At 42.5% G+C, this 14313-nt stretch overlaps 1 protein-coding gene across 4 annotated transcripts in view; it reads left to right on the forward strand.

The window, feature by feature from the left end:
• The window catches only part of zbtb40 (zinc finger and BTB domain containing 40), a 124318-nt gene that overhangs the window by 67215 nt on the left and 42790 nt on the right, over positions 1 to 14313 (forward strand). For all 4 annotated transcript variants that reach the window (XM_060852192.1, XM_060852195.1, XM_060852193.1 and 1 more), the window contains 3 exons: positions 4511 to 4933; positions 7246 to 7452; positions 10390 to 10554. In XM_060852192.1, the coding sequence (XP_060708175.1) occupies positions 4511 to 4933; positions 7246 to 7452; positions 10390 to 10554 (795 nt within the window). The remainder of the gene's footprint in view (positions 1 to 4510; positions 4934 to 7245; positions 7453 to 10389; positions 10555 to 14313) is intronic.

Here is a 14313-nt window from a genome sequence, read left to right on the forward strand (position 1 = left end):
CTCAGGGAGTTAGGCTGGAAGCTAAAAGCTAGGACAGACAGAGTCGTCATCTCTGGGTTGTTGCCGGTGCCACGTGACAGTGAGGCAAGGAATAGGGAGAGAGTGCAGTTGAACACGTGGCTGCAAGGATGGTGTAGGAGGGAGGGCTTCAGGTATTTGGACAATTGGACTGCATTCTGGGGAAGGTGGGACCTGTACAAACAGGACGGGTTGCACCTGAACCAGAAGGGCACCAATATCCTGGGGGGTAGGTTTGCTAGCACTCTTCCGGGGGGTTTTAACTAATTTGGCAGGGGGATGGGATCCGGACTTGTAGTCCAGCAAGTAAGCTAGCTGCGTGTCAGGATGTCCAAGAATGTAGGAAGGCTGTGGAGAAGGTAGCACTGACAGGGAATACTTGTGGACACAGAGATGGGCTCAAGTGCGTATACTTCAACGCAAGGAGTATCAGAAATAAGGTGGGTGAACTTAAGGCATGCATGGATCGGTACCTGGGACTACGATGTTGTGGCCATCACGGAAACGTGGATAGATGAGGGAGAGGAATGGTTGTTGGAGGTTCCTGGTTACAGATGTTTCAGTAAGATTAGGGAGGGTGGTAAAAAAGGAGGGGGGGGTGGCATTGCTAATTAGAAATGGTATAACGGCTGCAGAAAGGAAGTTTGAGGGGGATCTGCCTTTGGAGGTAGTATGGGCTGAAGTCAGAAATAGGAAAGGTGCAGTCGCCTTGTTGGGTGTTTACTATAGGCCCCCCAATAGCAGCAGAGATGTGGAGAAACAGATTGGGAAACAGATTTTAGAAAGGTGCAGAAGCCACAGGGTCGTAGTCATGGGTGACTTCAACTTCCCAAATATTGATTGGAAGCTCTTTAGATCAAGTAGATTGGATGGGGCGGTGTTTGTGCAGTGTGTCCAGGAAGCTTTTCTAACTCAGTATGTAGATTGTCCAACCAGAGGGGAGGCCATATTGGATTTGGTATTCGGTAATGAACCGGGACAAGTGATGAGCTTGTTTGTGGGTGAACATTTTGGTGATGGTGACCACAATTCTGTGACTTTCACCTTGGTTATGGAGAGCGATAGGTGCGCACAACAGGGTAGATTTTACAATTGGGGGTAGGGAAATTACGATGCTGTAAGACAGGATTTGAGGAGCATAAGTTGGGAGCATAGGCTGTCAGGGAAGGATGTGGTGGAAATGTGGAACTTTTTCAAGGAGCAGATACGACGTGTCCTTGATACGTATGTACCTATCAGACAGGAAAGAAATGGTCGTGTGAGGGAGCCTTGGTTAACGAGGGAGGTTGAATGTCTAGTAAAGAGGAAAAAGGAGGCTTACATAAGGTTGAGGAAACAGTGTTCAGACAGAGCAATGGAGGGATACAGGATAGCCAGAAGGGACCTGAAGAAAGGGATTAGGAGAGCTAAGAGACGGCATGTAAAATCCTTGGCGGACAGGATCAAGGATAACCCCAAGGCATTTTATGCGTATGTGAGAAACATGAGAATGACAAGGACAGTAGTGGGAGATTGTGTATTGAGTCGGAAGAGATAGGAGAGGTCTTGAACAAGTACGTTTCTTCAGTATTTACGAGCGAGAGGGACCGTATTGTTGAAGAGGAGAGTGTGAAACGGACTGGTAAGCTAGAAGAGATACTTGTTAGGAAGGAAGATGTGTTGGACATTTTGAACAACTTGAGGATAGACAAGTCCCCCGGGCCTGACGGGATATATCCTATGATTATGTGGGAAGCAAGAGAGGAAATTGTAGTACCGTTGGCAATGATCTTTTCGTCTTCACTGTCAATGGGGGTGGTACCAGGGGACTGGAGAGTAGCGAATGTTGTGCCCTTGTTCAAACAAGGGAGTAGGGATAACCCCAGGAATTACAGGCCAGTTAGTCTTACTTCTGTGGTAGGCAAAGTAATGGAAAGGGTACTGAGGGATAGGATTTATGAGTATCTGGAAAGACACTGCTTGATTAGGGACAGCCAGCATGGATTTGTGAAGGGTAGGTCTTGCCTTACAAGTCTTATTGAATTCTTTGAGGAGATGACCAAGCATGTGGATGAGGGTAGAGCAGTGGATGTAGTGTACATGGATTTTAGTAAGGCATTTGATCAGGTTCCCCATGGTAGGCTTATGCGGAAAGTCAGGAGGCATGGGATAGAGGGAAATTTGGCCAATTGGATAGAAAACTGGCTAACCGGTCGAAGTCAGAGAATGGTGGTAGATGGTAAATTTTCAGCCTGGAGCCCAGTTACAAGTGGAGTTCCGCAGGGATCAGTTCTGGGTCCTCTGCTGTTTGTAATTTTTATTAATGACTTGGATGAGGGAGTCGAAGGGTGGGTCAGTAAATTTGCAGATGATACGAAGATTGGTGGCGTTGTGGACAGTGAGAAGGGCTGTTGTCGTTTGCCAAGGGACTTAGATATGATGCAGAGCTGGGCTGAGGAGTGACAGATGGAGTTCAACCCTGCCAAGTGTGAGGTTGTCCATTTTGGAAGAACTAATAAGAATGCGGAATACAGGGTTAACGGTAGAGTTCTTAGTCAGGTGGAGGAACAGAGGGATCTTGGGGTCGATGTACATAGATCTTTGAAAGTTGCCACTCAGGTGGATAGAGCTTGTAAGAAGGCCTATGGTGTATTAGCATTCATTAGCAGAGGGATTGAATTCAAGAGTTGTGAAGTGATGTTGCAGCTGTACAGGACTTTGGTGAGGCCACATTTGGAGTACTGTGTGCAGTTCTGGTCGCCTCACTTTAAGAAAGATGTGGAAGCTTTGGAGAGGGTGCAGAGAAGATTTACCAGGATGTTGCCTGGAATGGAGAATAGGTCGTATGAGGATAGGTTGAAAGTTCTCGGCCTTTTCTCGTTGGAACGGCGAAGGATGAGGGGTGACTTGATAGAGGTTTATAAGAAGTTCAGAGGAATAGATAGAGTAGACAGTCAGAAACTTTTTCCCCGGGTACAACAGAGTATTACAAGGGGACATAAATTTAAGGTGAAGGGTGGAAGGTAGAGGGGAGATGTCAGGGGTGGGTTCTTTACCCAGAGAGTGGTGGGGGCATGGAATGCGCTGCCTGTGGGAGTGGTAGAGTCAGAATCATTGGCGACCTTTAAGCGGCAATTGGATAGGTACATGGATGGGTGCTTAATCTAGGATAGATGTTCAGCACAACATCGTGGGCCGAAGGGCCTGTTCTGTGCTGTATTGTTCTGTGTTCTATGTTCTATGAAATTGTGGGACCCCTTTGTGTCATCTATAAATGCTGAATGACTGGAGTTGTGGCTAATGTTGTGTCTTTGGTTTAAGAAAGCATGTAAGGAGAAGCCTGGGATGGATAGGCCTGTGAGTCTGACTTCAGTGGGTACTTTGTCAGACGTGTTTCTGAAACATAGCACTTATATGCATTTGGAGAGGCAAGGAATGATCAGAGATAGCATGGGTTTGTGCAAGAGCAATCATGTCTCTCAAACTTGATGTTGATCAATTGGATCAGTTGGCTGAAGGGAGCAGATGGAATTAATTTAGATAAATGCAAAGTATTGCATGTTGGTAAAACAAACAAAGGCAAGACTTGTACAATTAAAGACTTGGGCAATGTTGTAGAGAAGAGAAATTTAGGCATTCAGGTACATAATTATTTGAAGTCTGCATTACATACAGACAGGGTGATTAAGAAGGTGTTTAGCATGCTTGCCTTCATTGCTCAGACCTTTTGAGTATAGGAGTTTGGACATTATGTTGAGGTTGTACAGGATGCTAGTGAGGCTGCCTCTGTAGTACTGCATCTAGTCCTGATGTCCTTGGTATGGGAGGAATATTATTAAGCTGAAGAGGGTTCTGAAGAGATTTACCAGGATCTTGCCAGGAATGGGAGGTTGGAGTTATCAGGGTAGACTAGATGGGCTGGGACTTTTTTCACTGGAGGGTAGGAGATTGAGACGTGACCTAAAAGAGGTTTTAAAATAATGAAGGATATAGATAAGGTGAATGGCAGGTGTCTTTTTCAAGGGTAGGTGATTTCAAGGTTCAGGGGCATATTTTTAAGGTGTGAGCAGAAAGATTTTAAAAAATACATGAGGGGCATTTTTTTTTAAAAATGCGATATGGTTTGTGTATGGAATGAACTTCCAGAGGAAGTGATGGACATGGGTACAGTTACAATGTTTAAAAGACATTTTGGTAAGAAATGCTTGGAGGGATATGGTGCAAGTGCAGACAGGTGGAACTAGTTTACTTCAGATTATGGTCAACATGGAATGGTTGGACATAAGGGCCTGTTTCTCTGCCCTATGACTCTGTACTTGGAAGTAATCTAGTAATCACTAATGCTTAGGTGTTGCCTTTATAGAATTACAAGCAGTAAGCTAATGTAACAGTTTTCTCGAATTGTGAAAATATATTTTATTAATCTTTTCAATGCTCATGTTTAACAATTTATTGGATTTTTATTACAAATATAAGCTCTGGAGCCGATAAATGCAATTTTCTAAATTTCCAGGACTAATGATAGAAACAGGGAGTGACGTGGATGAGGATCAAAAGGAACACCTGCAAAATGAGGAAGAGACACATGAAGATGATGCAGAGCACCTAGAGGTCCTTGGCCATGACAGAGATAGTGACAGCGAACTGCTTTCAGATCAGAAGAAAGTGAAACCCAAATCAGGAACTAAGCAAATCTTTACGTGCAGTGCATGTGGCAAGTCTTTTACATTTAAATGTCGCCTTGAGCTGCATCTCACCCGCTGTCGCAGTATCAGTCACCTTAAAGGCACTAACTGTGAGGAAGGTAACAAGACCCAGACTGCCCAGAAGGATCTAGAAAAGCACAGAGTCGAAATGAGCGGTGCACCAAAGGGAAAGAAGAGGCGATTTCCTGTGACTTGTGACATCTGTGGGAAATCCTTTGCTCACCAATCAGGTTAGAAAGAGTTCTTTTGTGTATTTGGTTGAGTCAGCAGTTACAAGCCAGTTGGAGAAAATGCTCCAACTCCTAAAAGAAAAATTTGACAGTGTAATAGAAGAAAAATCAACCAAAATATTGAATGCATATTTTCCAGACATATTAACTGTTGAGGATCCTAATATTTAATATCTAGTAAATCTTGAGAGGGCTTAATGGTCTGTGTGAAAGCAGGGAATGGACCTAACAAATCAACTGGGCCAAATTAGTTTGACCCAGGCTGGACATAGAGACTTGGGGGTGGAGTATGCGAAGGACTGGCTGTTGTCTTGTAGGAACCTTTTCTGACAATTGCAGAGATTATGCAGAGCTAAGGAAGTGTATCAGTGATATTGTGAAACTGACCTGTCAACCGCAAGCCTAATATCTCAAAATTCAACAGCTTGTGCACAACTGGGCTCAAAATGTATGGGGGTGAAGGGTAAAGGAGCCTCTATAATCCCCAAATCCTGGATAATTCACTGAAGAGGAAAGGACTAGAAATGGGAAGTGGGCAGGGGAGCAACTTCTTGAGCAAGGTCAGGGAAGGAAACCTGGGAGGAAGGTTGCTGGCTGAGAGGGAAGTGAGGCTGCAAGATTAGATTAGATTAGATTACTTAGTGTGGAAACAGGCCCTTCGGCCCAACAAGTCCACACCGACCTGCCGAAGCGCAACCCACCCATACCCCTACATATACCCCTTACCTAACACTAGGGGCAATTTAGCATGGCCAATTGACCTGACCTGCACATCTTTGGACTGTGGGAGGAAACCGGAGGACCCGGAGGAAACCCACGCAGACACGGGGAGAACGTGCAAACTCCACACAGTCAGTCGCCTGAGGCGGGTTGAGAGGCAAGGTTGAGAGAAATAATCTGCAGGAGTGAGGGGAGGTGAAATTGTAAAGAGCAAATGAGGGTTGCTACAAAGAGCAGAAACTAGTTTTAGACTTTTCAACAAAGGAATATTCACCTAACTGGGAATAGGAAAACTGAGTTAATGAATTCCTTACAACTTCACCTGGAGTGTTTTTAGGTTAAACCTGCAATAGTTCAGGATCTACTTATTGCATGTGGCCGGGTGGGGAAAGAGAACTATTGTGAATGGGATTGTAATAAACACTTTGATAACATAATTTAATATTGAACAGTTTTAGTTTAGAAAGATTTGCATTTTTATGTTATCACATCTTCAGTGTTTACATATTATGACCTACTTGAGATGCAGTGGCTACTTTGAAGACCAATATGCAATGGTTTCACCATGACCCCACCAGTCCATGAAATGTGTTTTTACAATGATGCCGTTTTGTATCTGGAAGTGTGTCAGTTATGTGTTGAAGCACTTCTGCTAACTTATGCCTTTTATCTTGCACCAGTTTCAAAACTGTGGTATCTAGGAAATTAATGCTTTCCTTGTGAATTGTAGTGTTAATTGAAAGGAGCAAAGATTATTATTGGGGATTCTGCTGAATTATTTTATTCTGCTTCAGTGTGAATCAGAATCTCCAGAGATCAGCACAAATGCTAAAATTATTGTTGCTAAATTACTCTGTCAATTAATGAAATCCTTTGGTGAGATTGAAGGGAGTCCCTGAAAACCTCAAAGTAGCCTTCAAGAAAGTGATATGTTTAACCCTGGTGCACGACCAAGAATTCCAATGGCTAAGTAAACTCCAAAATCCTGTCCAGCATTGTTAAGCATCTCTGTGATGCAATTCAAAGAAGCATGGGAGACTTTGAAACCTGTTTCATCATTATAATTTTATAATCCATCTACTCCTGGGCAGTTCAGACCATGAATTGTTATTCACTTACATCCCACATCGATCCTTCCATACTATACTTTGCACATGTTCCCATCCTATACATTATCCCATTGCTGTCCCTCATCCTTCTTCGCTTACCTTCTATGACTCTCCCCTCCAAACCACACCTTGAGATTCAGGTAACAGCAGCAGATCCTATCTATTGCCTGTCCCTTTGTGCCCAAAGAATATTAAGAAACAATCACATAGTAAAACTGGAGTTGCAGACCAGGAGGGCCACAGGCTGAGGAACTTGTGACTAACCAGTTAGCAGGTGCCAGTGAATGATCACCAACTTCCACAGTTGTTCATTGGTGTCAGCCCATAAATTGGCCTGTTTTGAAAATTCAATTTCAAAGTTTGCTATGGTAGAGTTTTAACTCATGACCACTTGAGTTAATAGCATGACCATTAAGCCATCATACCCTTTGAAAACCTGGCAGCTAAGAGTTCTGTTCTATTTCTTCCAATATCTCTCTGCAGGAATGCAGTATCATAAACGTTCTGATCATTTCGATGAGAAGCCTTTCTCTTGTAGTGAGTGTGGAGCAAAGTTTGCAGCAAATTCTACTCTAAAGAATCACATGAGGCTGCACACTGGAGAGAAGCCATTCTTCTGCAAACAATGTGATATGACTTTTATGCAGGCTGCTGCATTGGCCTATCACATGAAGAAAAAGCACTCTGAAGGTATGAATTGTGGTATTAATTCACTGTAAAGTTGTTTTTTCCTTGATTGTTATTTGCTGAATTTTAATGGTGTCAAAGTGCATTTGATAGTTCTGTCTGTGTTTTCTCATTTGGAATCAATTGTATTAACATAAAAACTGACTGCAAAAGTTTCTATAGATATGTGAAGAAAAAATATTGGTGAAGACAAATGTCGCTCCCTTGCAGTTAAAATCAGGTGGATTTATAATGGACAACAAAGATGGCAGACCAGCTGAACAAATACTTTGAATCTATCACTAAGGAGAAGATTAGATTAGACTTACAGTGTGGAAACAGGCCCTTCGGCCCAACAAGTCCACACCGACCCGCCGAAGCGCAACCCACCCATACCCCTACATTTACCCCTTACCTACCTCTACGGGCAATTTAGCATGGCCAATTCACCTGACCCGCACATCTTTGTGACTGTGGGAGGAAACCGGAGCACCCGGAGGCAACCCACGCAGACACGGGGAGAACGTGCAAACTCCACACAGACGGTCGCCTGAGTCGGGAATTGACCCGGGTCTACAGGCGCTGTGAGGCAGCAGTGCTAACCACTGTGCCACCGTGCCGCCCACTAATGAATAATGAAGATGAATAATCTTCGGGAAATGCTAGGGAACAGAGGATCAAGCATGAAGGAGGAACTGAAGGGAATCTTTATTAGTCAGGAAATGGTATTGGGGAAATTGGGATTAGAACCCACTATGTCCCCAGGGCCTGATGCTTTGCATCCCAGAGTACTTGAGGAAGTGGCTGTAGAAATAGTGGAAGCATTGCTGATCATTTTCCAGCGTTCTGTAGACTCTGGAAGAGTTCCAATGGACTGGAGGGTAGCTGACGTAACACCACTCTGTAGTAAAGGAGGAAATAGAGAAAATGTGGAATTATAAGCTTGTTAGCCTGACATTGACTCCAGCATTTTCTCCACCACCAATCATGAAGGATGTAATAACTGAGCATTTGGAAAGCAGTGACAGAATCAGTCTTAGTCTGCATGGATTTACTAAAGGGAAATCATACTTGACAAACCTTTTGGAAATTTTTTGAGATATGACCATTAGAGAAGACCATGGTGAATCAGTAGATGTTGTGTATCTGGACTTTTAGCAAGTTTTTGACAAGGTTCCATAAGAGATTAGTGAAGAAAATTAAAGGTACAGTATCGGAGATAGTGCATTGACATGGATAGAGAACTGGTTGGCAGGAAGCAAAGAGTTGGAATGAACAAGTCCTTCCCAGAATGGCAGATAGTGATGAGTAAGGTACTGTAGGGTTCAGTGCTGGGACCTCAGCTGTTCACAATATACGTTAACAATTTGGACAAAGGATTTGAATGCAATATCTCCAAATTTGCAGAGGACACTGAGCTGAGTGGTAGTGTGTGCTGTGTGGAGGCTGCGAAGAGGCTGCAAGGTGACTTGAACAGACTGGCTGAGTGGGCAAATACTTGGCAAATGCAATGTAATGTAGATAAATGCAAGGTTATCTAGTTTGGACACAAAAACAGGAAGGCAGCTTATTATCTGAATGGTGGCAGTTCAGGAAAAGGTGAGGTGCAACAAGACCTTGGTGTCATTGTGGAACAGTCGCTGAAGGGTCGCATGCAGGTGCAGCAGACTGTGAGGAAAGCTAACAGCATGCAGTACTTCATAGCAAAAGAATTTGAATATTAAATTCTTACTGCAGTTAAACAAGGCTTGGTGAGACCACACCTTGAATGTTATGTGTAGTTTTGGTCTCCTCGTTGTGGAAGGACATCTTTGCTGTTGAGGGAGTCCAGAAAAGGTTTACCAGACTGATTTCTGGGATTTGCTTGTTAATTGGCCTTGTTAAGGCACTGATGGGAGGCATTTAACTTCTGGTTTTGGAAGTCAATGCAGTGCACAGATCTTGCAAAAAAAAAAGAGGGTGTATTGCACCAGACATAGGTAGAAATGAGGTGTCACCCTGGTGAATTTACAAAATAGAACTCTTTGCATGTCAAACTGCAAATGTACCATGTCATCGATGGAGTTTATCAATCCTAGAATCAATGGATCAGATCAAAGCTCATCAGTTCTTCCATACTGTGCTGTAAAGGGGAGGGTAACGTTAAACAACTAATTGAAAGAGGAGGGGCTCCACAAGTATCCTCATTCTTAATGATGGGGAAACCAGCACATCAGTATAAAAGTGGTATTTGTAAAATCTTCAGCCTGAGCTGTAATTGTATATCTATCTTGACCTCCATTTAAGATCCTGAAAATATAGATATTAGTACAAAGACAGTTCAATGGAGTTAAGATTCAGAAGAACCACGATTTAATGAAATGGCAGAATGAGGTTGAATGGCTTACACCTTTTCTGACGCCAGCATTATCAGATTAGATATAGAACCTTATATAGATACACACAGACGCACACACATTTAAAATCTTTGTGAAGGGACTTAAGCCAAGGTTCAAGACCCACTTACTCTAGAGATGTGTTATAACATGTCTCAACAAGTTGGTTTAAAGTATCTATTTTAAAAATTCTAAGAAATATAACATCCTTGCTTCTATGTGATACAATTTTAGTTGATGCTGCAATCTTTTACATTTAAGCTGAATTTCCATAAATGATTCTGACCTCTTATATTCAGTATCTTTTCTCCGACCTCAGTATATCAGGGCTGTTGTGGTGTAATGGTAGTGTCCTTACCTCTGACCCAGAAGGCCTGGGTTCAAGTCCCATTTCCTTCAACAGTATTTCATTACCTATCTGAACAGGTTAATTAAAAATGTTTTTAAAAATTCAAAAAATATAACAATAATGGTTCTGATGCGTTTTCTTTTGTCTTTGTTTGGAACAGTTTTGCAATCTGCTAGGAATAGTGTTCTGGAGTCTGTCATGGCCCTTTTAATCTCCGAACCTTTTACCATTCTATAGGGAAAATGTACGGATGCCAGTACTGTGATGCAGTGTTTGCCCAGTCGATCGAATTAACGCGCCATGTGCGTACTCATACTGGGGACAAGCCATATGTCTGTCGAGAGTGTGGCAAAGGATTCAGCCAGGCTAATGGCCTCTCCATGCATCTCCGATCTTTTCACAGTGAGTATCAATGAGGTACTCTGCATTAGCATTTGTTTGAAAGTTGCTATCCTTGCCTCACTGCTGTGCTTTACATAAAATACGTTAAGGAATGACATAATAAACTAGAGGACCCTGTGTGCCTTTCACATCATGTGCAATCAGTCAAGGTAGCAAAATTGATTGATACTCTCAATTTGAAGATATGTAATCAAATTGATAACTTATAAAGACACAAATGCAATGGTGTAAAGCTTGTGATGTCGAATTTTGTCCACAGATAAATTCAGGGAGCTCTGTTTATTCTGACCTTCACTGCTTTCATAAAATTCATGGCCACTGTCACTTTTTGCTCATTTGTAGCTGTCATATGTTTGGTGATTTCTGCTGGTATCACTTTTCACAACTCTTTCTTGCTACAGTCACCTCAGTGGACTCAGCCAGGTTATTGACAACATTCTTGTCCTCTGGTATTTGCTTACAGAGAGATAATGTCTGTTCCACTGCTGCGTGAGCGTTTGGTTAAGTAAATGTTTTGCTGACAGGCATGGTAAAGTAGGGTTGAATCAGCACAGCTTTGTCAAGGGAGATAATATCTGATAAATCTATTAGAGTTCTTTGAGGAGGCATTGAGCAAGTTAAACAAAGGTGAGCAAATGGATGTGATCTATTTGGATCTCTGGACTGCCTTTGACAAGGTCCCATTCAGGATGCTGCTAAATAAAGGCATGAATAGAAGACTTGGCTGACTGGCAGAAGGCAGAAAGTGGGGATAAAGGAGTCATTTTCAGGATGGTAGCTGGTGATTTAAGAAGCACTGCACAGGTCTGTGGTTGGGACCACAACTGTTCACTTTAATAATCTGGATGAAGGAAATGAGGGCATCGTTGCTGAATTTGCAGATGACACAAAGGTAGGTGGAGGGCAGGTCATGTTGAAGTGGGGAGACTGCAGAAGACTTGGTCAGGCTCAGGGAGTTAGCAAATAAGCAGCAGTTGGAATACAATTTGGAAAAGATTGTGGTTATGCACTATGATAGGAAGAATAGAGGCATAAACTATTTTCTAAATATGGAAAGGTTTTGAAAATCTGAACCGCAAAAGGGTCTTGGGAGTTCTACTTCAGCATTCTCTTAAAGTTAACATCAGTTCATTTGACAGTTAGGAAGACAAATGCAATGCTAGCATTCATTTCAAGAACATTAGAATACAAGAGCAGAGATGTACTGCTAAGGCTGTTAAATGCTCTGGTCAGAATACATTTGGAATATTGTGAGCAGTTTTGGACTTCTCATCGAAGGAAGGATGTGCTGGAGTTGGCCGAGGTCCAGAGGAATGTTAGAAAAATGATCCCAAGAATGAAGGAGTGTTTGAGGGTTCTGGATCATTTAGAAGAATGAGGTCGGGAATCTGATTGAAGTTTACAGAATACTGAGAGGCCTGGATAGAGTGGCCATGGAAAAATGTTTCCATTTGTAGGAGATACGAGACCCTGAGATCACAGCTGTACATTGAAGGGGCAACGTTTTAGAGCTGAGATGAGGTGGAATTTTTTTCACCCAGAAGGTCGTGAATCTGTGGAAGTCATTGGGTGTACTTAAGACAGAGGTAGCTAGTTTCTTGATTGGTAAGGGAATCAAAGGCTACAGGAAGAAAGGATATTGGGGTTGAGAAACATATTAGCCATGATTGAGTCTGCTGTGCCATTCCATGTGCCAATGGCCTAATTCTGCTCCTGTATCTTACCATGTTATAGATAGGATAATACCTTGCATTTATGTAGCACCTTGAGAGGGGAGATGGTAGTGCAATGGTAACACCACTGGACTAGTACTCTAAAGGCTAGGCTAATAATCTGCGGATATAGCTTCCAATCTCCTCATCACAGCTTGTGAATTTAAATTTAAATGATTTGTGTATTTGGAATGTAAAGTTTGTCTCTCTAAAAGTGATCATGACATTATCAATAGTCCTTAAGGGTTTTTGACGTTCTTGCTCATTTCTAAATCTACAGCACAGTGGTTCACTCTTAACTGCCCTCTGAAATGGCCCAACAAGGAACTCAGTTCAAGGGTCATTTCGGGACTGACAATAAATGCTGGCCTTGCCAAAATAACTAAAATAAAGGAAATCCCACAAACTGTCTCTCAAGGTGATTCCCAGGTGTATTAAATTTGACACCCCACCATAAAACTCTGTAAAAGAAATATGTTTGAAGGAGCATTTATAAAGGGCTGAGAGGTGAAGAGATTGAGAGCAAGTATCAGGACTTAGGACCTAAGCACCTGAAGGTGTGACCTCCCTATAGTGGAGTGGTTAAAATTGGGTGTGCGCAAGAAGCTGGAATTTGAAGATTATTGAAACCTCGAGAGTTGCAGGGCTAGATGAGAATTCAGAAGATGAGAGGAGCAAGGCCATTGAAAGACCTGAAAACAAAAATGATTTTAAACTTGTGCTGTTGCTCAATCGAAGTTGCTAAGTCAGTGACCATATGGACACTAGGTGAACTCCTGCACTGTGAGTTGGGATGCTGACTTTGATCTCAAAATGGAAAGCTAGGCTTGCAAGAATCCTGTTGGAACGAGCAGGATCCCACTGAATGGGCTGGAGAGCATTGGAACAGATGGGCTGAAGCGGGAGAGGTGATTGGTAATAATTTGGAGTTATAAGTAGGCAATTGTGATGGGAAGGATATGAGATTGAAAGCTCAGTTCGTGTCAAAAAGTTGGGGAGAGTCTAGTTCAGCCTGAGATGGTGGAGGTTTCAGCCTTCCTTGCATCTTATTAGAGGAACTCTGTTCATTCAATACTGAACATTGAACAGACAGCATGATGAATCTGAGTAAGTAGAGATCAAGAGGGATGAATTAAAGAGAACGAGATGTCAGCATAAAAGCTTTGAAGCTTTGCATTGGGATATAAAGAATCTGAAGAAAGTGAGAAGATATGTTTTGATGCATACTGAGCTAACCATAGAGCCAAAGCTTTTAATTTTGAAGTCTTGGGCGCACTCCCTTTGAAGGCGGGAGACGGGGGAAAAGGTTGTATAGGACCAGGTTAAGGATATTGGAGTCTCCCCTTTTCTCTGCCTGGAAGTCAGTCAGACTGTTAGGCATGCATTTCACTCAGGCAGGTAGCATGCTGCCACACCCTAGATAGGCAGGCAACAACTGCAAGTGCGGTAAGGTGAGGACAGATCTGTCAAAGAGTTAGGGCAGAGTGAAGGGAAAGGCAACCTAAGTGCACGTTGAAGCCTCACTTGACACACAAACGGGGCTGGAAACATTTACTGTGCCTTCCTGAGCAGCCAGGTTTTCCAGTCTCACTGATGTTTTTAAATTGTTAACAGAACCCAGTCTGCCTCTGTTAAACCCAGAAGTGGCTACATTAGAATAGAATTGGAGACTCCTGTTTCATAATTTTAATATTCCATTCAAGTTCAATCCATATAGCGTTGGGGGAGTCAAACTTTACCAGTTATTAAATAAACACTTAATAAAATATTCTTCCTGTTTTCTTACAGCTTGAAGGCCTCTACGCCACTGCTGTTAACTAAGGAAAAGAATTTTAAATAGTTGGTAAAAGCTTTTTAGTTCAGAAAAAAAAACTGAAACAAGAATTTTTGCATTTGTGACAGGATGTTCATTGTCAACTTTGACACTCCCATTGGGTCAACACTGTTGGAGCGCACTTGAAACAAAACCCAATTCTCCACAGACTGGATGGTCTGGTATGGTCAGGAATTTACATGAGACTTCTCAGATTAAACAGTTGTGGAGCAT

This window comes from Hemiscyllium ocellatum, chromosome 37, assembly GCF_020745735.1.
Source record: "Hemiscyllium ocellatum isolate sHemOce1 chromosome 37, sHemOce1.pat.X.cur, whole genome shotgun sequence".
Taxonomy (NCBI): domain Eukaryota; kingdom Metazoa; phylum Chordata; class Chondrichthyes; order Orectolobiformes; family Hemiscylliidae; genus Hemiscyllium; species Hemiscyllium ocellatum.